The following is a 27870-nucleotide window of genomic DNA, read 5'->3' on the forward strand; positions in this document are numbered from 1 at the left end:
AAACACACTACATGTTCTCCTTTATAATGCTTTGCATTGCGAATATAATATTGTATTCAAGTTGAGTTTATAACATGCAAAAATTATATACTTGCTATACCAATGCTCTTTTTGAGGAACAATACACAGCGTTTTCTCAAAAGACCCAGATGGGGAAATGAGCAGTGAGTTGCTCAGAACAGAAACAAATCCCCATAGTGGCTTTTCATATTTATGTTTTTATGGTTTACTGCAAAATTAAGTTACTTAATGGCACTAGGTTTTAATATAGTACAGTATTATTTTTGTGCCTTTTAAAGTGTAACTTAACTAAAAAAAATGAACAATTTCTGTGTTATAGAAACTTTTTGAACAGTTAGTTAAAAAAAAATCCTCCTTAAAAATAGCAGTACACTTCTTGGTATGTGAGGGTGCCTTAACATCCCTGTTCTGTAGCCTCATAGCTACATATATGCAGTGTGAGATCTAAGACACTGCTTCTTTTGACTGCTAGTTTTAGAAGATTTGATTTGGATTGGAGATGTCACTCCTGTGCTAAGTGCTGGGACAGGGTCTTCCGGCACCTAAGGTGGGGATGATAAATTGACTTGTTTTTAAGTGGTCGCTGATTAAACACATAGGTGTTTTTTTTTTTGTTTTTTTTTAAGTTTCAAAGTTTTTATTGAAGTTTTACAAATGAACAAAAACAGGAACTGTAAAATGCAATATAATAAGTACATGAATTATAAAAGAACATCTCCATTTAAGTACATGCAGGGTAATATTAGTCGGGAGATATCGTCTGGTAGATAACTTGTTGGTTAAACAAATAATCTAAGATCTATTACAACATTGAGATATGATCAGTGTAAAATCGTGCTCGGACATTACATGGAATTGAGGCTGGGTATGGAGAGTGAAGTATTAGTGCCCTAGGTATGTACCATACTCCATAAAAGCGAGAAAGTAAATATGAGACCTCAGTGACCAGTCGCCCCAACTGGGATCAGACTGTGACAGGACGGAGGAGAGGAATAGTTTCCAGAAGTATGGCAATACCCTGTGCACCAAATTAACAGGAAGGAACCGGTAAATGTTAAAAATATTTGTTAATGTGTCTAAACAAACACACCATATCTGGTGTTAGCGGAACCAGCCGCTATTCCCCCAAAAAAAACAAAACATATAATACATATTTCAAAGGCATCAATCAGGACTATAAAGGGAGGTCAGTTAAGGGTAACGGGAAAAAGGGGTAACAAATGAAGGGCAGGAGTGCTATGTATAGAGCCCATAAGAACTTCATCTAGTTAGTTATGGTGTCACCAAGGGAAAAGAGGATCTAAGCAATGAGAGAGGTCTCTGGCGTCATAGAAGGGATCCCTGTGAGCTGGGAATTAGCGTGCAGAGAAGATAATACCGTAAGTGTATCTGTGAAGTAAGTGAGATGATGAGACCGGTTATGCCAGGTGATACAGTGAGTAAAGGAAATGTGGCGATAAAGTTAACACATCAGGTAAGGAACGCTCGGTATTTAGGTGTGGTGATAAAATGCTTCCAACAAGACCAGGTCTGAACATATTTAGAAGGCGTGTCTTTCGCCTGATGAATCAAATCTTCCATGTCAGCAGTTTTTTGGATGCGCTCGAGCCAATCCCTCACGGAAGGTGGAGTTTGCGAGCGCCAATGTTTGGGGATGCACAGGTGTTTTTTATTCATTTTAACATTTGTTGTTTTAATTTGTATTGCCTATATGATCCAAACTAGAAACCCATAGCTCTGAGATAGGCGGTAAGGGACGGTTTTATATATTTTTCTTCCTTTTGTAATATAAAAGTTTATTTGCTTAGTTCCTTATTACATCCTTATTGTATAAATTTACACTTTATGTACAGTAACTATGTGGTATATTTCTGATTTAGATTCCTGTCAATGCTGGAAGAGGAGGTTTACAGTCCGAATTCTCCTATATGGGAAGAAGATTTTATGTCTTCATCTTCTCGAGCAAGTGAGCTTGGGGTTCAAGCAGGTACTTTAAGAACAAAAACTTTTGAGAAAAGCAAATACTTTTCAGAAAATCTAAAAATCTACTATGCTATTTAGGCCTTTTATCTTTGGGATATAACACTGGAATAAAATGAATGACATTTTTGTGAAGTTGAATTAAATGTATTTGTGGATATCAAGTAATTTATTTCTCTTTTGCAAAAATATTCATCATTCTATTTACATGTTTTTTTGTTGGTATGATTGGAGGATTTAGTTGTCTGTCAGTAGGAAAAGCTGACTTGCAGCTTTTTCTAGAAAAAGCTTCATTAGAATCAGGAAAAATGTGCAACTGTGTGCAGAAACGCTGAAAACAATGAAATACAGACCGCATGCCAAAACTATCATTTTGTTTTTTGTTGAAGGGTTGTAAAAGCATGTTGGCAGGATAATGCACCTACTTTAACAGTTAACAGAGCTTAACTCTTTGTGGAGCATTGAACCCTTTGATTTTCAGTTATAGCTAAACAGGTGGGATCAGCACACCAACAATGACATGGTGCACACTTTTAATTTTTAATAGGATTGGCCAAGCTTCATAGTTGGGAGTTGGCCATCAAAAAAGATGTTACTTGAGCAGAAAGTTTCTGAAAATACTTTAGTGTAACATGTGAAGGTAGCACTGCAGAACCATATTTGGGACCTGTTTTTTAGCCTGTAAACACAGCTATATGTTAGCCTATGTGCCCATGCACACATAGGTGTTTACAATGATTTTAGAAGAGGAGCATTTACAGGCTGAAAAAAAAGCATCACCAACACGTTCAGTAGAGCAGTGTTTGGGCAGAAATAACATGTGCACGTGCATAAGCGTGTTTTAACGGTAGATGGTTTTAGGTGTGTTTGCACTTTTAATGCATTCTAATGGCCAGAATAAATTCTGGCCAATAGGATGCATGAACGTGCATAAACATGTGAAAAATGTAGCCTTTACTGCATTTGTTAGCAGCTTTTCTCTTGCCAAAAGGCATTTAGTGGAACTGAGCAAAAGCTCAGTGTGCATAAGGTCTTAATATTATAATATGCATTCAATTTAAAGCGGTTCTGCACCTAAAAAAAAAATATTAAAAGCCAGCAGCTACTAATATTGCAGCTGCTGACTTTTAATAAATTGACACTTAATTGTCCCAGGGCCCAGCGATATCGGCGGCAGATGACGAGCGATCGTTCGTCTCTCTGCTGCCCCCGCCGCCATCCTCTGTCAGGGAATCGGGAAGTGAAGCGTTGCGGCTTCACTGCCCGGTTCCCTACTGCGCATGCGCGAGTCACGCTGCGCGTCTCTTCTGGTCCCCGCTGTGTCCTGGGAACTGTGTGTTTCCCAGAACACAACGGGGGGGGGGGGGGGGGGGGGCATCTGCGGGGGTCTGCGGCGATCTGTCCCGGAAGTGGGTGCAGATACCTGGATTATCCAGGAAACTGCACCCCCTCCCCCCTGAAAGGTGCCGATTGTGGCACCGGAGGGGGGGAGGGATCAGATTAGTGGAATTTCCCCTTTAGGGTGGAGAACTGCTTTAAACAGATTCAGGTTGGCAGCTCATGTCATTAAACTGGATTGAAATAAACCTGCAGAAAAAAGGAAGAATTTGCCCAGAAGGCTCAAATAAGCTTAACTTTGGTGGGAAGAAGAAGGAGAGCCCAAGAGGGCACAGGAAGAATAGAACGTAGAAATTCCCTCAGTCGCTACCAAGGGGAATAGCAGAAACTCTTGAGGGAGTCTATGGTGTATCCCAGAATGCAGCATCAGTAGATGGGCTGTGTCAGAATTTACTTTTACTAGGAAGTTGGAGTTTGGCCTAGTTCATAGGAAATACAGTACATGTCCTTCTACAATGTTTCTTTGTTTTCTTGCTCCCCCAAAATTATTCCTGAAGTTTGCAAATGAAGAGCCAGTGAGAGACCGAGAAGGTAGAAGACCTTTTGGATTATTTGTTTGCCTTTATAAAAAATTTGCGGACATTTGGGTTTTTTGTTTTCTTTTAAAATTCTTTGTAAACCATGTGGCTCATTCTTTTGAAGAACTCATCCAGTGCTGAAGGGCAGGGCATACAGTTTGTTAAAAATGAATAAGGCAGGTTTTCAGCACTCTTGCTATGGCTGCTGTGTTTGGTTAGTATTGTTTAGGAGGTTGTCAATAGATAGGTGCTCCTATCTCATAGCATTTTCAGACATATGTTACTGTTAGAAGCATAGAAAATCCATTAACTGTTTTTCTGAAATTATATTGTGGTTATATTGTGTTACCAGTGTTAACATAAAAAGTACCCAGCAGAGATAATTTTTATAGTTTGTAGTAGCAAAGTGTTGAACATTGTCTTTTATATTAAGCTTGAGTGTATGCACTCATTTTAATTAGATCAGACAAGATTGATATTATTGTATTTTATGTATTATATTCATTTTACATGTATGTTAGCTGTCTCTGATTTCAGGAGGTTCAAATTATTAAACTGAATTGTTTTACCTTCTTTTCTTTGAACACTGTAGTTATCACCAATCCTCCCGTTTCAAGAACAATTCCATATGTGGCCAGCCCATCATCAGTTGATCAGTCCAACAGTGGAAGTTTGAGTCCCTCTGGCAAACCGGCACTTGAATCAAGCCTTGGTAATTACCATGCTGATGACTTATACTTCCTGTTCAAAAGATGTCATACATCACGTTAAAGCTCTTGAATTTATCATCCAAAATTCTGTTTAGAATTAAATTTGTTTATTCATTTTTTAAAGAAAATCAAAATCGTCCAAGTTTAGGTAGAACACAGGACCACCAGACATTAATAGGCTTGCCGGAATTTTTTTTACAAGAATCATTAAAGTCAATGTCAAATAAGGTATTCATGTAAACAATGATAAAGGACATCATGAATTAACTTGGATATGATATTGATGAGATGACCCCACAACATCCCATGAGAGAGACCTAGTCGTTTCAGATGCTACATAGTTATTGTCAATTTGGAGGAAAAAATATAGCAGTTATCTAATGTAAGCCATTGTGTAGTGGTCAGAAGAACCCTATGTAGTGAAATGATACAGTTCAGTGGATGACCATTCAATGAAAACAGTGAGCGTTCATAAAGAAGAAAGGAAGGGGTTGAGAGCAGTCGAGGTATTATCTATCCTAGCGCCCCCCCCCCCCCATGTTAATTTATCATTCATCATAGTTTTTTCTTAAGATAGTCAAATGTATTGTTGACCGGTTCCAAAACCATGCAATAACTATCCTGGCAGCTAGTATCATGTAAGAAATCTAAAGTTTAATATTTTGGGAATATTGTCATCTACATTTCGCAAGAGTGCGATCTCTAGCTTTTTTGCAGTATGTCGCCCTGTTACCGATCGCATTAGGTTCAATTTTCTAGTGCAAAACTTTGTCACTTTGGGGCACAGCCACCAAATATGGATCATGGGGCCTACCTGGCCACATTTCCTGAAACACATGGGAGAGGCCTGTATGTTCACCTTAGCTATCCTAGTTGGGACCATATACCATTGTAGAAATGTTTTGTAATTAGAGTCAACCAGAGCTGTATTGATAGATATTGTCAAAAAACAATTTGCAATATATTGCCATTCTAACAGGTCCCATTCGGCGCTAAGGACTCTCTCCCAGTGTTCCATATAGGAAACCTTATGGTCCAATTCTGTTAGGCGGCTGTAAAATATGGAAATGCAGCCCTTCATCAGATCTCTAGCTATGCAAGAAGTCTTGAGTGAAGTCAAGGATGAAGGACGAATAACCTTTTTAAGTTTACCTTTGAGTTATGAGGTAAGCTGACTGTATCAAATAATTCCATCAAAGGTAGATGCATTTTTTTAAATTTAAATAAGCCAGAGAATGCATGGTGCATATATAAAAAGTCTCCTATCCACATCATTCCTTTGTTTATCCACCAACTAAAGAGATGTGGGGATGAGCCTAGGGTATTGAATAGAGGAGTTAAAAGCATGTGGGGTGAACAGATATTTTTCTTCACCCCACACCTGTTCCAAACCACTTATGGAATAATTGCACTCATTATGTATTAACATTTCTAAAGTCAGCAATTAGGCCAAAAACATGAGAACGAGAACCATATTGGTTACTCCCACTAACATATTTTTTGGGAAGGCAAATCCCATCGAAAAAGGTGTCTTACCATGAAACATCCTGGGGATGGTCCTTAAACAGTGAGGTATGTATATCCCCTATATTTCACAGAGTGAGAAATTCACTGTAAATAAGGCAGTAGGTCGAAAAAAGAAAATAACATTTCCATATAATAATGTTCTCTAAACAATAATGAAAAGCTAAATAATTAACAAATGACAAAACTGGTAGAATGTAAAGAGAAACCCAGCATTTGAGGCTTATGCTGATGCTATAGCCACCGGCAGTGATCGTACGAAAACAAAACAAAACATCATCCTGCCCATAGATGTTCAAGATTCATCCGGTTTCTCCTAAAGTGGTCGAATTTCAATCCGTCTGTGGCCAACCTTAAGCAGCTGAGGGAAAATAAACAGACTGTTTTTCAAAGATGTGAACTAAGAGCTGAGAGCTGAAATCTACTTCAGGGTCACCATGTGTAAAAGTAAAGATGATAATTTTATAACAGATATAAGGGGTATCCTAAACAGGGTGACAAAACAGTGAATGAGCTTCAGATTTCAGACAATGCTGTTTCTGTAAATAGTGCTAGAATTCTCAGCAAAAGAGAGAAATTGTCCATTAAATATTTGAGAGAGATTTCTCAGTAATCTGAGAAATAACAAACCATAAGGAAAGATAGCATTCAAGCTGGGTGCATGAAAGCAGGAGGTGAGAACTTTCGTGAAAATGTCCATGCTCTTTTTAATTGGTTATGCATAGAAGAAACACTATCCTTAGAATTTTTCTGGGCCTTTGAAAATTGTAGTATATAGCCATTAGTGGGCATACCAGAAATGGGGAACTTACAATGCCAGGTAGTACAGCACTGGTATGTATTAGGTTGTTCTTGTTGAGGGACATACTAATATTAATGCATTTATATGCATTGATAATGCAGTGATGCATTGACATGTATTTTCTTTAAATTAACACTAGAGTATGTTATTTTATAATTAGAGATACAAACTACATATTACATCTTTATGGAACAAGTGCAGATACTAGGGACGTGGCTGATAAATTAGACAATATCTGTTGCAAAATTTAAATCAGATGCACTGTTAATATGGCATGCAAAGACAGTTTACATTCCATCGTCTGTCAAGGTCAATAAGCTGTAGATCTTTAAATGCTGAAAAGGTAGAGGAAAGCGACTATCAACGCCAAATCAATAGCATATGTAACTGACAACAGTGATTGAGAGCCATTGAATAAAATCAGTGAAAATGTACTGTAAGTAAAACTGCCTATGACAAGGTATAAAGGAAGCTATATAAGAAGGATTTAAAGTGGAACTGATCTCAGAAGATGAAGATTTGCTATGTTATGGGAAACATTTAGAAACATTAATTGTGCATTAGCAGTACCCTTAAAATTTTAGATTTTTGGTTAACCTGTAAAATCCTTTTCTTGGAGTACATCACAGTACACAGAGGAGTTATTATTCATGACTACTTGGATTGTGCTGCAACCTCTGTGTACTCCAAGAAAATTATTTTACAGGTAATCCCAAAAATCCACATCCTGCACAAAGATTTTACCCAAGGATTTAGACACAATAGGTCTCTGAACTGGAACAGCTCAAGATCAATGATTCCCATGATTACACCTAAAGCCAGAGACATCTCACCACATCATACTGGAGAAAGGCCAAAATCTGCTCCACTTCACACTAAAAGGGATGAACCTCACACCAGGCAAAACAAGCCTTCCGTGCATGATGGTACACCATTCTGGAATTTGACTTTCTAGCCTAGAGGAGAGTAGAGATTACAGAATCAGGAATTGCCCTATCCCTCAGTACTTGGGCTTCTACAGCAATGCTGTCACAGACAGTGACTGTTAAGCAGGATGGAAGATCAGACCCTGCAACAGCAAATGTGGCCAATTTGTAGAAGCTCCTTTGCCAAGAAATTTACAATGTCTGCATACCACTTCCTTCTAGGCCAAGCAGGTGTGTTTAGGATCATTGGAATGCCCCCACCTTTATCCTGTGCAACAGGCAAGGAAGAAGCTGCAGAGAGAAGGCATAGTTTAAGGTAAACTGATCCCAAGCAATCACCAGGGCATCTACCGTAAATGCTTGAGGACCTCTGGTTTGGAACACAATCCTGTCCAGTTTGTTTTTCAATCAGGATGCCAAGAGATCCACATGTGGCATCTAGCACCTCAGACAAATTTCTATGAACACCTCCTAGCAAAAGGCCCATTCTTCTGAATTCAGCTGCTGACAGCTTAGAAAGTCCGCCTAACAATTTTTAATGCCAGGAATGTGCACAAGAGAAAGAATTGGAATGTGCAGTTCTGCCAGGACAAGATCATGTCTGCTTTTTCCTGAGCAGCGTGACTTCTTGTCCCTCCTTAATTGTTGATTTGTGCCACTTCTGTAGCCTTGTCCATCTGCACCTTGACAGGCAGACCCTGCAGGTAGACAGTCCAGTGTAGAATAGCAACCGAATGGCCTGAAGCTCCAGGATGCTGACCTGCAACTTCTGCTTCCCTGGCAACTAAGAGGTTCTTCAGAACACCTCCCCAGCTCAACAGGCTTGCATCCATCATGAAAATATGTGGATATCCACCATTACAAAACTGACCTGGTGTCAGAGATATTGGCAGATTCAAGGTGGCTACCATCTTTCCCAACACCTTCATGCAGGCCTGAATCAAGGGACTTTGTAACAACCTGAAGGTCTTCACCTGGGCTATATTAGATAGTCATTTCTCCTGCAGAAGCAGTACCTTGTCCCATGCTGTGTCGAGTACTAGGCTTAAGTGCTGTAGAGATTGTGTCAGAACCAAAGGTGCTCTAGAGATTGTATCGAAAACAAAACATGAAGCTACATCACTAGAACCTCTCCAGGGTTTGTACCATCTGCTTATCATTTAACATGAGTTTGAGCTGATGGGACCATGGACACCCCAAAAGACAAAGTCACAAAATTATAGTTGTGATCTTCCATTGCAAGTCACATAAATCATTGGTGAGGCAAAAAAAAAAAGCGGGATGTGGAGGTAGTCATTCTTGATATCCACTGATGCCAGGAAGTTCCCCTGATAAAGTGAAGCATTAAATGGCCTTGTGGACTTCGTCTTGAATTTTTGTACTTTCAGAAACTAATTGAGGTTTAGAATAGGCCAAAATCTACATTTGGCTTGGGAATAGTGAACAATGTAAAATATAAGGTGTAAGATCACCCTTACTCCAGCACAGGTGTGATGACTCCTTGGGTCAACAGCCTTTCAGAGCCACAAAGAAAGCTGCTTTTGTTTGTGGACCTGAAAATACCCTTGAGTGCATAAAGTGTGGAGGAGAAAACCAGTGAAACTCCAGTTTGTATCCTCTGGACACCATGCTGCAGATCCAGTCATCTGAGACTTCACGAATCCAAGCAACCTTGAAGGCCAATAGACATCACCCCACCTGTGTGAGTGAGGGCACCCCTTTAGTGTATGGAGGCTATGCCCTTAAAACTGGAGGACTTGGGGGTCCAGTTCTTCTTACGGAACTGGGATGTAGGCTTTTGCTTAGAGCCTGAAGCGGGTTGTTTACAAAAGGAACTCTTCCTGGATTCCGAAGGCACCACTGGTATATGTAAATTGAAAAGCCTGTGCTCAGTACAAAGTAAATTAAACATAAAAAAACTGTGAATTATAAATGCAAAACAGTTAAAGACAGCGGCACTCACTGGTATCTGAATATAGCAATACCACAATGAAAAAGAAATAAACATGTTGACCTTTCCCTTGATATTCAAAGTGTCACAATAATAAAATATCAGTGTAAAAATATCAAAAAGAATGGTGATAAATACACTGTGCTCCAACCATGTATAAATATTATAAAACATACAGAAAAGAGTGTCCATCATAAGTGAGTGTAATATCATCAAAAGCTGTGTTGATCCTCAATGTCAAACTTCAGCGTTCCACCAATAAAAATACACAGAAGCAGCTTACCAGAGACTAAAACCAGCTATGAATGAATCCAAATTTGGCCTGTTCAGCAGGTAATTTCGATCCATGTATGGACAGGCTAGTTGTACAAAACTCAATCTACTGATCTAGAAATTCTGCAAGATTAGCGCCACTGGCTATAGCTGGCAGCTCTGTCAGTGTATTCTGATGGCAGGGAAGTCTCCCCACTCTCAGAATATACAAGCTCAGTGGGAGTGATTCCCCTATCCACATCGAATGTGTGGCTGGGGGAATTGGGTCATATTTTTTGTTCAACATGTTGGTTGAATGAAAAGAAAATTGCTAAAGTGGGCTGCCTAAGACTACTTTCACACTGAGGCGCTTTACAGGCGCTATGGCGCTAAAAATAGCACCAGCAAAGCGCCTCTCCTGTCACTTCTGTGTGAAAGGCTGAGGGCTTTCACACTGGAGTGGTGCACTTGAGGGACGTTAAAAAAAGTCCTGCAACCAGCACAGGAATGGTGTATATACAACTCCCAAAGCGCCCCTGCCCATTGAAATCAATGGGCAGCGGCACCAAAGCGACTCGACAGCAGTGTTTTTAACCGTTTTCTGCCTGCTAGCGGGGCACCTTTAACCCATCCAGCCAAAAAGCGCAGCTAAAATGACGGTAAAGCAGCGCTTGAAAATAGCAGCGCTTTACCGCCGACGCCCCCAATGCCCCAGTGTGAAAGACCTCAGGTAGTGGGAGGTATTAGAAAGCTTAATTACACCAAGGCACTCCAGGTGTAATATACATAGGGGTAGATTTACTAAAGCTGGTGCACTCAGACTCTGGTGCAACTGTGCATGGTAGCCAATCAGCTTCTAACTTCAGCTTATTCAATTACGCTTTGGCAATAAAACCTGGAAGCTGATTGGTCTCTATGCAGAAGTAAGCCTGATTTTGCACCCCATTTTTTAATAAATAAACCCCATGTCTCAGTTACTCAAAACTCCATAGAGGTCAAGTCAGATGGTAACCAACATAGGAGATAAAACAGATGAAATCCATATAGTAGCATAAATTGGCATTCCATTTATTTAAAACAGAGAAGTATTCACATATAAAAATAAAAGAAACAGCGTATTAGCATGACAGAATGCTGATGCTTGACCGAGCAGGCGTGATGTTATCACTTCTTAGCTCCATCTGATGTGTTTCGTCATAACATATATCATCCAGAGGCACAGGAGTAGTGGTAAGATAGGACACAGGCTCCAAGGCACCTATAAGGGGGTGTAATGAGTACTCAATAGTGCATGGAATCCTGTACTATTGTGCAGTAGATAGTTCTACTTACCTATAGCCACAAAAATGTTTATTAAAAAAAAATATGAAGGATAAAATCAACTAATACAAGTAATATTTACATACACTGAGCAAATTTATAAATGCAACACTTTTTGTTTGCCCCTATTTTTTATGAGCTGAACGCAAAGATCTATGACTTCTGTGTACAGTGCCTTGCAAAAGTATTTATCACCTCTTGGATTTTTACCTATTTTGTTACATTACAGCGTTTAGTTCAATGTTTTTTTAGTCTGAATTATATGTGATGGATCAGAATACACTAGTCTAAGTTGGTGAAGTAAATTGAGAAATATATATATATATATATATATATATATATATATATATATATATATATATATATATATATATATATATAAAACTATTTCTCAGAATTAAAAAACTGATAATTGGCATGTGCGTATGTATTCACCCCCTTTGTTATGACGCCCATAAAAAGAGCTGATTCACAAGTCAAATAATTAGTGAAATGATGTCCAACTGTGTGCAATCTAAGTGTCACATTATCTGTCATTACATATACACACCTTTTTGAATGGCACCAGAGGCTGCAACACCTAAGCAAGAGGCACCACTAACCAAACACTGCCATGAAGACTAAGGGACTCTCCAAACAAGTAAGGGACAATGTTGCCGAGAAGTACAAGTCAGGGTTAGGTTATAAAAAAATATCCAAATCTTTTATGATCCCTAGGAGCACCATTAAATCTATCAGAACCAAATGGAAAGAACATGGCACAACAGCAAACCTGCCAAGAGACGGGCAAGGAGGGCATTAATCAGAGAGGCAGCACAGAGACCTAAGGTAACCCTGGAGGAGCTGTAGAGTTCCACAGCAGAGACTGGAGTATCTCTACATAGGACGACACTAAGCCGAACGCTACATAGAGTTGGGCCTTATGGCAGAGTAGCCAGAAGAAAGCCATTTGTTTCAGCAAAAAACAAAATGGCACGTTTTGAGTTTGCGAAAAGGCATTTGGGAGACTCCCAAAATGTATGGAGGAAGGTGCTGTGGTCTGATGAGACTAGATTTGAACTTTTTGGTCATCAAAGAAAATGCTATGTCTGGCGCAAACCCAACACATCACATCAACCAAAGAACACCATCCCCACAATGAAACATGGTGGTGGCAGCATCATGCTGTGGGGATGTTTTTCAGCAGTCGGGCCTGGGAAACTGGTCAGAGTTGGGGGAAAGATGAATGCTAAATACAGGGATATTCTTCAGCAAAACCTTTACCACTGTGTGTGTGATTTGAGGCTAGGACGGAGGTTCACCTTCCAGTAGGATAATGACCCCAAACACACTGCTAAAGCAACACTTAAGTGGTTTAGGGGAAATATATAAATGTGTTGGAATAGCCTAGTCAAAGCCCAAATCTAATAGAAAATTGTGGTCAGACTTGAAAATTTCTGTTCATGAGCGCAAACCATCCAACTTGAAGGAGCTGGAGCAGTTTTGCAAGAAGTTATGCGCAAAAATCCCAGTGGCAAGATGTGGCAAGCTCATAGAGACTTATCCAAAGTGACTTGGAGCTGTGATATCCGCAAATGTTGGCTCTACAAAGTATTGAATTTATGGAGGGGTGAATAGTTATGCACATTGACTTTTTCTGTTATTTTGTCCTATTTGTTGTTTGCTTCACAATAATAAAAAAAATCTTCAGAGTTGTGAATTTTTTTGCAAGGCACTGTACACAAAAGGCCTATTTCGCTCAAATATTGTTCACAAATCTGTATAAATCTGTGTTAGTGAGCACTCCTCCTTTGCCAAGATAAGCCATCCACCTCACAGGTGTGGCATATCAAGTCATTAAACAGCATGATTATTCCACAGGTGTGTCTTAGGCTGGCCACAATAAAAGGCCACTCTAAAATGTGCAGTTTTACTGTATTTTACTGTATTGGGTGGGTCAAGGGGGTTCACAAACCAGTCAGCATCTGGTGTGACCACCATTTGCCTCACGCAGTGCAGCACATCTTCTTCGCATAGAGTTGATCAGGTTGTTGATTGTGGCCTGTGGAATGTTGGTCCATTCCTCTTCAATGACTGTGCGAAGTTGCTGGATATTGGCAGGAACTGGAACACGCTGTCGTATATGCCAATCCAGGGCATCCCAAACATGCTCAACGTTAGAACCCCATTGAAGTCTATGGGACTCGAACGTTCAAAATTAAAAGTGCTAATTTTAATGGCTAATATGCAAGATACTGTCCTAAAAAGGGTTTGGGAACCTGGCTCCTGCCCCAGGGGACATGGGTCAATACAAAAAAACTTTTAAAAACTGCAGTTTTTTCGGGAGCACTGATTATAATGACGATTAAAGTGAAAAAAAAAAAGTTAAATATTCCTTTAAATATCGCGCCTGGGGGGTGTCTGTAGTATGCTTGTGAAGTGCCACGTGTTTCCCGTGTTTAGAACAGTCCCTGCACAAAATGACATTTAACGGAAATAACGTCATTTAAAACTGCTTGCGGTTTTAATGTTATATCTGGTTCCTGCAATATGGTTAAAAATCATTGAGAAAAATGCCATGGGTAGCCCTCCCTGCCCATTACCAGCCCCTTTGGGTCTTGTACGCATATTAAGGGAAACCCCGTACCCATATTAAAAAAAGGAAATGCGTGTGGCCCCCAGGCCCTATGTACTCAGAACAGCAGTATACAGGCGGTGCAAACAAGACAGGGACTGTGTAGGTTTGTTGTGTTAAGTTGAATCTGTTTGTAATTTTCAACTGGTACATTTTTAAAGTGTAGCTCCAGTCAAAAAAACTATTTTTAAGCTTTTTGGAAAACATAGGGAAGGGTTATCACCCCTGTATAATTTGTTTTGCCATCCATCTTTTTCAGAGCACGCAGACAGCACGCACAATCTCCTACGGCTGACTGCAAGCTCTAATTAAAACGAGCAAGATATTTAGCTATATAGGTGGATATAGCGGTGTATACTGCGTTCAGAGCACGCAGACAGCACGCACAATCTCCTAACACTGACTGAAAGCTCTATTTAAAACTAGCAAGATATTTAGCTATATAGGTGGATATAGCGGTGTATACTGCGTTCAGAGCACGCAGACAGCACGCACAATCTCCTAACACTGACTAAAAGCTCTATTTAAAACGAGCAAGATAGTTAGCAATATAGGTGGATATAGCGGTGTATACTGGGTTCAGAGCATGCAGACAGCAGGCACAATCTCCTAACACTGACTGACAGCTCTATTACCGTATATACTCGAGTATAAGCCGAGATTTTCAGCCTCTTTTTTGAGGCTGAAAGTGCCCCCCTCGGCTTATACTCGAGTCATCGCTGTCTGCCTGCTCGATCAGCGTGTCGAGCAGACAGACAGCGGCCATTCTATAATTCAAAAGCCGCGCCTCCGGCTCCGCCTTCGCCTGTGATAGGCGGAACACTGAATTTCCCAGCAGCCTGTGTTCCGCCTATCACGGACATCGTCTCATCCTCGTACTACGGACGAGGATGAGACGATGTCCGTGATAGGCGGAACACAGGCTGCTGGGAAATTGTGTTCCGCCTATCACAGACAGGGAGGCGCGGCATTTGAACAGGGGAATGGGCGCCGACGAAGAGCGGTGATCCTGGGACGGGACCGGACGGAGGCTCGGCTCGGGACGGGACGGGACCGGACGGAGTCTCGGGACGGGACGGGACCGGACGGAGGCTCGGGACGGGACCGGACGGAGGCTCGGGACGGGACGGGACCGGACGGAGGCTCGGGACGGGACGGGACCGGACGGAGGCTCGGGACCGGACGGAGGCTCGGGACACAGGTAGGCTGGACACACAAGGCCACACACACACACACACACACACACACACCACACACACACACACACACACACACACACACACACGGATGGACACACACAGGGATGGATGGATGGATGGACACACACACAGGGATGGATGGATGGATGGACACACACACACACAGGGATGGATGGATGGATGGACACACACACAGGGATGGATGGATGGATGGATGGACACACACACACACAGGGATGGATGGACACACACACACACAGGGATGGATGGATGGATGGACACACACACAGGGATGGACAGGCATATCTCACCCTCGGCTTATACACGAGTCAATAGGTTTCCCAGTTTTTTGGGGGTAAATTGGGGGCCTCGGCTTATACTCGGGTCGGCCTATACTCGAGTATATACGGTATAAAAGATAGATATATCACTAGATATAGAGGTGAATATAGCGGTGTATACTGCGGTCAGGGCACGCAGACAACAACCACTACAGAAGAACAAGAACGAAAAATCGGCCGATAACGATCGGTGTATACTGTGTTGAAGGTACACAGAACACCCACTAACTGCTACAGATGCCAACACACTACACAAGGCCGCCGCGCTGGCGGCCTTATATAGTGTGGGGCGTGTACTACACAGCCTGAGCTATGATTGGCCACAGGCATCCTGCCTGTGGCCAATCATGGCTCTCCTCGCTGCCGGCGCTGTGATTGGCCAAGCATGCGGGGTCACAGTGCATGCTTGGCCAATCATGAGCCAGCAATGCACTGCGCCATCGCAGTGCATTGTGGGCCGTGAGCGCCACACGAATTTGGCGCGAACGGTTCATAACGTTCGGAATTCGCCGAACGGGCGAACAGCCGATGTTCGAGTCGAACGTATGTTCGACTCGAACACGAAGCTCATCCCTACCAGTGAGTATGCTGGCCATACAAGAACTGGGATGTTTTCAGCTTCCAGGAATAGTGTACAGATCCTTGCAACATGTGGCCGTGCATTATCACGCTGCAACATGAGGTGATGGTCGTGGATGAATGGCGCAACAATGGGCCTCAGGATCTCATCACGGTATCTCTGCGCATTCATATGCACATGTGTTCATTGTCCATAGCATAAGCCTGCCCATCCCATAACCCCACTGTTACCATGGGCCACTCAATCCACAACGTTGACATCAACAAGCCGCTCACCCACACGACGCCATACACACTGTCTGCCATCTGCCCTGTACAGTGAAAACTTAGTGTCACCTGTGAAGAGAACACGCATGCGTTAGATAGAGAGAAATTATTTTAGTACTAGACCTCCTCTCTTACTCAAAACTGGTAACCTGTAAAAAGAAATTAAAGCGATACCTATGGAGGTTTGTAAGTACCGAAGTTTGGCGCCATTCCATGAGTGTGCGCAATTTTAAAACGTGACATGTTGGGTATATATTTACTCCGTGTAACTTCATCTTTCACATTATACAAAAAAATTGGGCTAACTTTACTGTTTTGTTATTTTTTAATTCATGAATTCATTTTTCCCAATAAAAACGCATTTGAAAAATTGTTGTGCAAATACCGTGCGACAAAAAAAAAGTTGCAACGACCGCTATTTTATTTTCTACGGTGTCTGCTAAAAAACATATATAATGTTTGTGGGATCTGAGTATTTTTTTAGCAAAAAAAATATGATTTTTACATGTAGGAGAGGAGTACCAGAATAGGCCTGGAAGTGGTTAAAATGTGTTGCTGCTGTCACTTGCAAAATGATCTTATTTTTTTTCTTAAAATGGTACATTTTCTCAGTTTATACGTTTGATATATTTTATATTCCGAACAAAATATGGGTTTATGAGAATTACAAATCATTGCATGTTTTTATGTAGATTTTACACAGCGTATTCACTCTAAATCACTAAAATAAATCACTTTCTTTCAGGTGACAAAAGGAAAAGTAGTGAACCTTATTCTGCAGAAGAATCCAAAAGACCCAGAGCAGTAGGAGACATTCCTATTGAACTGATCAATGAAGTAATGTCTACTATCACTGATCCTGCTGCCATGCTGGGCCCTGAGGTAAGTCTGCATTAACAATATATGATTACCATGAAAAATTGTTTTATAACCTTTCCTTATCATGTTCTGTTTATGCTAATGATGAATTAACAGAAAAATCCAAGTCAGGTAGTTAATGAACTTTTCTTGAAATTTTTATGTATTATTTGTTAAAGTTAGCCTGACATTAAAGCTCTCACACTTTAGATAAATCGGTAGGCAAGTGTTATTACATTATTGTGTTCTGACAGGGGGGCTCCACCCCCCCCCCGCCTGAGGTCCAATATGTGACTAGCCATTTGGCCTCTGGCTACTAGGAACATTTTCAGTGTTTTATGTAATTAGAATCTACATTATTAGTTCATTTTTTTCCATAAAGACAAAACCTGACTTCTAAAATCGCCATGAGATAATTGGCAAACACAACCGGGAAACAAAACCTGCATATGTAATGATCCAGTATAGTCACACAATGTTCATATATAAAAAGTAGGGCTGTTACTGATTCAAATTTCCGTGTTTTTTTTTTTATTCGATTAATCGACTAATTTTGATTAATTATAATGCACATACAGATCCAACTACTTTTAGCTGATCTTCTTGCATTGCAACTCTGCATTGGTTAGTGGTAAATGTGGTATACACTATATACAATCACCCGACACATTCTTTTCCACAATCCATGACTTAACTTCACAGTTCACACAAATACGTTTTAAATTCAAAGTGTAGCACTGACGTAAGTTTTTTTATCAAACTCTAAGATAAATGTAGAAAGTTAGTTTAACTTTTAATTATAAAACGTATCTAGTATAGTGACTGTCAGTCGCTTTATAGTAGGCTAGTATTTAATTTTAGTATTTAAATAGCACCGCTGTTATGGCAATGGCCGAAGCCGGACATAGGGGGGCATGGCTAGTACATCACACGTCAATCAAAAGCAAGCACCGCCGTCATGGCAACAGCAGATGCCGATCCACACAGCAAAAATATCACAGCTTATCAGCCTCTAAGGACGACAATGTTAAAAATGGAGGTTATCAAAAAATTTGCCTACACTTAGCTCACTGAATGATTCCAGTTAACCACATCCATATTTACCATCACTGTCCAGGCTGTCCGGTGACGTCAGAGACATCAACATCACCGGAACTCCTCCCCCCTTCCCTTCATTAGCAGACGGAGGCACTTGGGGAAGGGGGGAGGTGTCTTGGGACGCCGATGTCCGTGACATCACCAGATCTCCGACCGAACTCCCTGAAGACCCAGTAGCCGACAAAGAGGTGAGTACCGATCAAAAGAATTTTGATTGATCAAAAAAATGAACGATTAATCAAGGATTTAATCGTTAATTTCCGCAGCACTAATATAAAGGCAAACTATACTATACATAGAAACAAGGCTATTAAAATGCCTTGATGAAAATGTTCAAATGTATCTTTCCCACGTCTGCAGTATATGTCAAAACCATTAAATGATGGTGTTCATTTTTAATGGAAGCATATTCCCTAGCTTCTTAAAATTATTTGCCTGTTAGATTTGACTTGAAGTGGAACTTTAGGCTCCAAAATGAAAATAGGTGGACAGATAAAATTTTTAATGTAGAAGAGCAAAGCCAAATCTGAAGAACTGCCGCACAGTGACATCATCTCGGCTCAGCCAGTGACAGCGGGTGGCAATTGAGACCCAGAAGCCGGCGGCCTCGAAGATGTCAGTGGCTGGAAGTGAATTTCGAGGATGGCGCATCGCTGGATTCAAGGTGAGTAAAGTTCCACTTTAAGCCAACCCTAATTTATCTAATGTTTTAAGTTTGTGTTTTAAGGATTTAAAGTAAACATAAACTACATAGCATTTTTTTTTTTGCCAAAGCATTGTGTATCATATACAGTGCCATTTATCTCATAATATACGTTTCCACATTTTTTCTCATACCTTATTGCACCTCAGTGCTGCTGATCTTCTGCAGTCTTTTTGTAACAATTCCCTGTTTACATACATGCAATTCAGCAATAGCTACAAGGCATTTCTCTGGGTGGGTTTCTTGATGAGGATAACAATGCATCATGTCTGGGTAATATGTGTTGTGGGGATAACAGTGAACCATACCAGGGTAATGTCTGTTGAAACAGCCACTCCATTAAAAGCCATTGTAACAGTGTGACAACAGGTAAACAGGAACAGAATGTTACCACTCTATACCAGGAGGTGCCTTTACAAGGACCCCAATGGTTGGATCATCATTGATTATTTTAATAAATCCACAGACTTGAAATTAGGTTTACATAAACTATAATATACAGTACTAAACTTCTCCTTTTTTTAAAAAAAAGTTTAAAACCATTTACTCAGCTGTTATTTATTCATTATTTCCGTTCCATTTCATATTTTTAAAGACCAGCTTTCTGTCTGCTATTTCTGCGAGAGATGAGGCAGCCAGGCTGGAAGAGCGCAGAGGTGTGATTGAGTTTCATGTTGTTGGGAATTCACTTAACCAAAAACCCAATAAAAAGATCATGATTTGGCTTGTTGGCTTACAAAACGTCTTCTCACATCAGCTACCAAGAATGCCAAAGGAATATATCACCCGCCTTGTCTTTGATCCGTGAGTTATTTATGCATGTGTAAATATATCTTTTTTTGCTATCTTCTGGGTTCCTTTCTGCTAATATTTCATTATAGTAAAATGAGTGTTGATCATGAGTGTTTAGTTAGTGATGTTCCCTATTGGTGATCGTTTCAATAGAAGTTTTCAAATGCAAGACCCTTATGCTATTGTATTATGTACTGTTCAGATATGTGTTTGTGTGCTACATTGTTAAATGAAGTGACCTGCAGTTATTAATTTATATTCCACGCCAGCAATTGTGCTTTTGTTTTTGTACAAAGCTTCAGTAGCACCTGATTTAATGCAGAACCCCATGCTGAAATTAACAACTTGAGATTTCAGATGCACTACTCTTTGAGCACTGATTAGAAATAAAAAAATATTTAAGATGCCATCCATCAAAGGCATGTGTTTTCCTTGTGAAGAGCATCTATTCAGTGTGTTAGTCCTATCCCGATCAAAGAAAAATGTGTGCCAGGTGAGGAAAAGATGCATGAATATGCTTGAAAAAGCCGTTCTGCTCTTGTTAAACCTGGACTGTAATGCAGTAAATCATTTCATTTGTATGGGTTTCTCCAGTGAGAAAAATAATAATAATTATATTTCTTAATAAAACTCTGCCATTCTGTATAAATCAGTCATCTACCTATTTGATGAAGTCCTATCTAGGCTATTCAAGTATCCACCCTCACACTTGTTCAACTCAGCTAATGAAGTTGTGCATTGAAAATATAAAATCCTAACATATAAAATCTAAACATAATAAGCTCCCTGTGCCTATCCCTATATTATATGCTGCCACACTTGATTTCTGGCAATGACCAATTGCAGCTCATTAATAGCAGGTGCAGATGCTGAGGTCCGGAAAAGAGTGAAATTGGGCAGTCAATAGTATTTAAGAAGAAATCAAAGAGAAGGCCCCAAGGGGACTTTAAAGGCAGTAGTCAACTAGATAACAGAGGTACAAAAAAGGTAGTACATACAATGTGTATACAAATCTAAAGTTTATTAATATATCAGAAAATAGTGATAGTATATACCCATAACATGGTTACAACATGCAAATGTGATACCACACAATTGAAGCATTGCTCATGTTCTGGATCACCTGGTCGGTCTCATGTAGTAGGAGGCCATACCAGACAGTCCGGTGTTCAGAGGTCCCAACATGTTTTGAAATGTATTGTAATTTCTTCTTCAGGGAAGTTTCAGAGCATATTACAGTTCTCTTAAATTGTATAGGGATAATATGCCAGTAAGCAGTTTCAAAATAATATCAATACAGGTAAAATATTGTATGCATCAACATTTCAAATACTCACAGCATGCATAATATCACAAGCATATACTGCAGGTGAGATAGCAATCATCTCCAGATTCTGCCCTACCGCATTATACTCAACAATGGAGGAGATATCAAATACCAATGGGAGCAATGGGCCACAAAAGCAGCAGATGTCAAAGATGGTAACTAGCGCCAGAAAGGAAAACTGATCATGAGGATCACATATAGGGAGCCGTCCTGAGAGCAAAAAATAGGAAAGAATAGTAGTATTTGAAGGATCACCTTTCTCAAAAAAATAATAAATGCACATCTTTTTGAAGGTTTAAAAATGTGCATTCATTTTTATTTTATCATGAGCCTGTAAAGCTTTGCAACCACGATCAGCAGATCATTGGAGCAATCTCAGGCCCCTACCTCGTACAGGCAGGCAGTTACTGACTGATAGGTTGCATCAGTGAACAACCTAGAGCGCTCATCAATGTCCTGGTAGTTCATTGAGAACTACAAGCCGGGAAAGCCGCAATAGTTGTTTTCTCATTCACAGAACTCTGTGAATGAATTACGCTGCATCTTTTGCTAAAATACCTCTCTAAAGATTTCTTTAAAGCTTAAACAAAACCCCTCTGAGGTGTAGAGCATCATAAAGGGTTTTTGGAAATTGATATAGATCACTAAAAATTATGGTATAAATAAATGCACCATTCTTAAAGCTAATTTTCCCTTATGTTTTTAGGAGTTGTGGTGCTACAGTCTGAGCAATTGATGTTTCTAAGAACATTTCTGTTTTTAGGAAACATAAAACACTTGCTCTTATCAAGGATGGACGTGTCATTGGGGGTATCTGCTTTCGAATGTTTCCAAGCCAAGGATTCACAGAGATAGTCTTCTGTGCTGTGACTTCAAATGAGCAAGTAAAGGTGAGAAATCAATATCAGCATTAAAAAAAATAAAAAACCCTGCTCCTTTAATCCAGAAGGATGAATGTTCAGTAAATGTACAGTGGGTATTTCTTTTTGTAAAACTTTCCCTGTTCTGAATCGCAACTTTTTCTTGAACTTCTGTTTATAATGCTCATAATTGAACGACTAACAATTTCTACTAGTATCCACCATACCTTACACCAATAAATTCCCAGCTGCTGTAAATTATATCTCTTGGATCCTAATTATGTTCTTATTCAATATACAGTTAATGTCAGTAGAGCCAAGTAGGGTAACAGGATGGTTAGTTGCATAAAAGGTTAATGTCAGTATATATATCTGTGCGAATGCATTGTACCTTTACTGATCCTGATTACTTCTTGGAAGACTAAATACACTCTGTGGAGTAAGGCATCATTCCACACTAGTAGAGTGCATGCATGCAGAGAAGTAGAAAATGCTAGTGGTGCGTGGTCTTCTATGTATGATTAAGCTAGTGATCCAAAGTGCTGGGCTGGGCACCAACTATTGTAAGTGCATTGCATTTGTTTTATGCTATTTTAACCACTTCAAGACTATACATGTACGCCCCTTTTCCTGCCCAGGTCATTTTTTCAATTTTACTCAAGCATGCAACACTGTACTTGAATTTTGGACTAATTATGTACTGGACATTGCATCTTGTATATCAGGCAAATCAACCGACACTGCATCAAAAACAATGTATTATAATGGTTGCCTCTGTATGAGTGCTCAGGGAATATAGCCTAGTGTATCATCACCCATAGCAGTCCCTATAAGCCAAGCAAGCCTAGCCTACAAGTATGTGGCTGCCTCCAGGAATGCCATGTTCTCTGGCCAGGAAGTACAGAAGGCTGAGGAAAGGAAGAATAACAAGTTCCTGTGGTTCCAGGAGTGCAGTTGTCTGCAGATAATGGCTGGGACTGATATCTTACAGGAATGTAGCCAGAGGGATGCACAGATAGATCAGTTCAGGCAGTGGGCAACCACATGGTCAATAAACAGAACAAGGCCAGTACAGGAGGCAGACAGAGGCAGTACTGCACTGGTGTGGCGGTGATCAGGAATGCTTTTACTGGCTACACTGGCTCTGATCACACTGTACTGATGTGGTGGAGATCAGAGATACTGTTGCTGGCTACACTGGTCTGGTGACATTCTCACTGGTGTGGCAGGCGTCAGGAACATTACTATTAGGCCTCATTAACACGAGGTGCATCGAGGTGCAATGTTTACTCCCATCAAAATGCACAGGCGTTCTGTACATCTCTATGCAGGTAGTCCAATTTATGTTTATTGGACTGCAGCGGCTGCACAGACACAGCTGCTGCTTCCAGTCTGTCTGTGTTCGAGCCTTGCACCTACAAGGATGTCAGATTGGGAGCTGTGTCCATGCAGCCACTGTGTCCCTATAGATATGAATGTAACTGCCTGCACCAGGATGCACGGAAAATCTGTGCATCCACTTGTGGGTGAACATAGCCCTCACACAGGGGCCATGCTGTAACTGCATCAGAACCACACGGTGCATTAGTCCAGCATTTAGGGGGTTAAAACTGTTTTCATGCTCTCAGAAGAGTGATCTGGATGCAAATCAATCTTCAGAGAGCACCGCGAGTGTGAATAAGGCCTAAATCATTTATTTATTTTTTTAATAATTTTAATAATTTTTTTAAATCACTGTTACTAGAACAGTGCAGTGTCACTAAAGTTATCACTGTGACTGACCATAGTAATCACATGGTCCAGTACCAATCACAGTGGACCTGTACCTGAATTGTCCTCCACTGTGTCTGGTAGATAATGCCAGTGAGCGGCCTGGGGGCCGCGCACCAGTGCCCACAATTGGAAGACACATGGGTACCCATATGCAATGAGGACTCCTCTGTGTTCTGCCTTTTATGCGTGGAGACCTGTGGAGGAGAAAGACAAAGGGGAATGTTTTTTTTTTATACAAACCAAGCACGCTAGCGTCAGTTATTAGCTTAAAGGCATAATTTACCTTTGCCAAAAATTGCCTGTGCAGGTAAGGATATTATGGGGGGGGGGGAGGAAAGGTTTTGGGACTTTGTATGAAAACAAGGCCTGGTAAGGCCATGTATTTCCATCCCTATCAATGTGATCAAGGAAGAGCAACAAGGGGATGGGACTTTACATGAAGCACATGATAGCAATTCAGCAGAATGGTGGATATATAAAAAAGTGTTTACTAAATCATATACAGAGGTTACATATCATTCTAGAAACAGTTAAAAGTGATAATAACACTGGGAACACATGACATAACATGAAGAAATTGCACAGTCCACCAATTGCGTATAGGTACATACATAGATTGCAAGGTAATGCCTGCATGACCTATGGCCTCGCTGGTCCCATCATAATGGTTAAGAAACATAAAACATGAAAATATGATACAAGAGTGAAACACGGCATCTGGTAGCTGTACGCGTTTCGTTGCTATTGGACTACTCATCAGGAGCAAGCACATGGTGTATCTGTAATTGAAAAATATATACAGTCTCTAAATGGTCTAAGATATATCAACATGGACACAGATGGGGTAGGGGAACCCCCCCCCCCCCAAATCGCATGTCTACTTACTAAAAACGTATGTTGATGGGCAAAACGACGTTACCTCACCTCGCTTTGCCTTTTGGCCACTAGGGGGCGCGCGCCCGCAGCTTTCTGCCAGAGCCGAAGCATGTGCCCGGCGGGCACGATGAGCACTGGGCACCCGCGATCGAGCGTGACAGAGCGAGAATCGGGATCTGTGTCTGTAAACACACAGATCCGGGTTCTTTCAGGGGAGAGGAGTGTCAGAAACCATGAACCAGACCGAGACAGAAGTACAGTAAAATCACACTTGTTTATTAATAAAAATAAAAAGGTAAATAGAGTAAGCATGGTCAAAGCATAGCCAGAGGCCAATAACCGGATCGGGTAGTCTGCCAAGCCAGAGTTCAGCTACCAGAATGGGTAATTAGCCAAGCTAGAAGTCAGGGATCCAAGTAGAGGAACAGCAAGCAGGGTAAGGAGCCAGAAGGGATGTCAGGAAAGCCAGGCTTTAAACAGGACTGCAGGAGATGGTTTCTTGTGATGTGACCAAGGCGAAGGCATGAATAAAGTGAGCTGCAGATCTTTAAGTAGGCAGGACTGACGAGCAGATCCACAACAGCTGGTAGGAGATAGATGAGAGCTGGCAATTAGCTGACAGCTGAGCGGCCAGCTCAGAGAAGGAAGGGCTGACCAGCCCTGACAAGGAGACAGATTGTGTGTTCATACTATGTATATACACCGATCTCTGTCTCCTCCTAGTCAGTCCCATCCCCCCACAGTTAGAACACACATTAGGGAATACAACCCCTTGATCGCCCCCTAGTGTTAACTCCTTCCCTGCCAGTGACATTTATACAGTAATCAGTGCATTTTTATAGCACCGATCACTGTATAATTGTCACTGGTCCCAAAAATGTGTCTGATGTGTCCGCTGCACAGTCCCGATAAAAAGCTCTGATCCCTGCCATTACTAGTAAAAAAAAACAATCAACATGTGCTTATTGCGATTTTTTTTTTAGCCCAAAAATATGTAGAATACATATCGGCCTAAGCTGAGGAAAAAAAAAGAATATATATATTCATACATGCATACCCCACGTTTAAGTACACAATGGGGTAATGGGGTTTATTTACTAAAACTGGAAAGTGCAAAATCAGGCTCACTTCTGCATAGAAACCAATGATTTTCCAGGTTTTATTACCAAAGCTTTATTGAACAATCTAGAGTTAGAAGCTCATTGGTTTCTATGCAGAAGTGAGCCTGATTTTGCACTTTCCAGCTTAAGGGCCAGTTCACACCACATGCAGTTCCGTGCAGTTTTGTATGCTTTTTTCTGCAAAAAATGCATGCACAGTGTTTTCCATGTATTCCAATGGCTCTAGTTCACACCATGCATCCATTTTCAGGTTAGTTTCTGCACCGGAAACTGACTGTAAACTGACTGCGTCTGGTATGAACTAGAGCCATTGGAATACATCGAAAACACTGTGCATGCATTTTTTTAGTGCAGAAAAAAAAGCACACAAAACTGAACGGAACTGCGTCTGGTGTGAACTAGCACTTAGTAAATAAACCCCACTGTGTACCTAAAAGTGTAGTATGCGTGTGTGTGTGTATATATATATATATATATATATATATATATATATATATATATATATATATACATAATTTTTTTTTTTTATTATTATTATTTGGGATATTTATTGTAGCAAAAAGTTAAAGATATAGGGGGTTGTTTACAAAAGGAAAATCCCCTTTGCACTGCAAGTGCACTTGAAATTGCACTGAAAGTGCACTTGGAAGTGAAGTTGCTGTAGATCCGAGGGGGACATGCAAGGAAAATAAAAAAAACAGCATTTTAGCTTGCACATGATTGGATGATAAAATCAGCAGAGCTTCCCCTCATTTCAGATCTACCCCTTAGATTTAGAGCGACTGCACTTCCAAGTGCAAAATGGCCTGGTCATTGAGCAGCCAAATCTTCCTGGGCTGAAGTGGTTAAAGAGGAAGTAACTTCCTCTGCAGACATTTACCTATAGGTAAGCCCTTTAATAAGGCTTAACTATAGGTAGTGTAAATATCTTCTAAACGTATATCAACATGTAACATTTAGGAGATATTTACATTACATGCAGCCAGTGACAGTGCTGGCGTATGCTCTCTGAAGGCCATGGGTGTCGTTCCTTCCAAGCCCTGTGCCGTGAACGGCGGCTCATGCGCACATTCCACTCACAGCGCTGGTGCCCACAAACCCCGGAAGAAACTCCAGGGAAGATGTCAGCCATTTCAGCGGTGTGCGGATGCTGCTGCGGGGGCTTCATTCTAAGGTGAGTATTTCATAATGAACTAGTATGCGATACATACTAGCTCATAATGCATTTGTCTTACAGGTTTTTTTTCTTTTTCTTTTTCTTTTTTTAATTCACATTCTCTTTAAAGGGCTCTTAAATTTTGGTGAGTTTCATTTCACTGGCAGGCAGCCAGTATATGGAAATTCAGTTGGAACTTGGCTCTTGGATATGTATTGCACTAGATGTGTCTTATGGATTGTTGTACACATTTAAGTGGATTGCACTAATCACTTTATTTTTGTTTTGCTTGCACAGAAAAAAATGAACTGTTATTGATTGCAGCATATATTTTAACACAATTAACTATTTTATTTGTATGAATCTTAGTACACAGAATATGGATTTTGTTACATCACATTATCTACAGGTATACAGTACATTATGTAAATGTATGAAATGCATCTCATTATTTTTATATAGGGATTGATCAAACTGCCATTTGCACATTATTAGAGCACTTTAATTCACTATACAGGGGGATTCTGTATATCCAAGAAGAACATCGTTCTTGAATGAGGAAGCAGAGTCAGGCTCATGCATTTTCATGCATGACTGAAAATTTAAAACCCTGTGGTGTCCAAAATATCTGTTTACTACCCTGCTAAAGGCATTGACAGCTGAAAACTTCCCTCTTAAAGAGGACGTAAACCCTGATGGGTTTACTTCTTCTTTGTTTCCCTGCAAAGGCAAAGCATAATGGGCTATTATGTGTCACTTACCTGACACAGGAGCCAGCGATGTCCCCAATTTCCTTGCCGGCTGGAAGCGTCCATCTTCCCTCTGGGCTCTGTGACTGGCCGGAGTCACGTGACGTCACTTCCACGCATGCGTGTGGGAGCCGCTAGTCACGGCATGTCATTTA

The 27870-nt window shown here is 40.7% G+C and overlaps 1 protein-coding gene across 4 annotated transcripts in view; it reads left to right on the forward strand.

Moving 5' to 3' along the window:
• Nucleotides 1-27870, forward strand: part of KAT2B (lysine acetyltransferase 2B) — a 116976-nt gene that overhangs the window by 56972 nt on the left and 32134 nt on the right. For all 4 annotated transcript variants that reach the window (XR_013277547.1, XM_077491407.1, XM_077491408.1 and 1 more), the window contains exons 7-11: nt 1902-2008; nt 4510-4629; nt 17148-17284; nt 19657-19865; nt 21944-22070. Coding sequence is in view for 3 of the 4 variants with exons in the window: in XM_077491407.1 (XP_077347533.1) it covers nt 1902-2008; nt 4510-4629; nt 17148-17284; nt 19657-19865; nt 21944-22070 (700 nt within the window). In the remaining variant the exon portion in view is untranslated. The remainder of the gene's footprint in view (nt 1-1901; nt 2009-4509; nt 4630-17147; nt 17285-19656; nt 19866-21943; nt 22071-27870) is intronic.

The sequence above is a fragment of the Lithobates pipiens genome, unplaced genomic scaffold (genome assembly GCF_037356315.1).
Source record: "Lithobates pipiens isolate NorthernLeopardFrog02 unplaced genomic scaffold, aLitPip1_a1.2 Scaffold_19, whole genome shotgun sequence".
Lineage (NCBI taxonomy): Eukaryota > Metazoa > Chordata > Amphibia > Anura > Ranidae > Lithobates > Lithobates pipiens.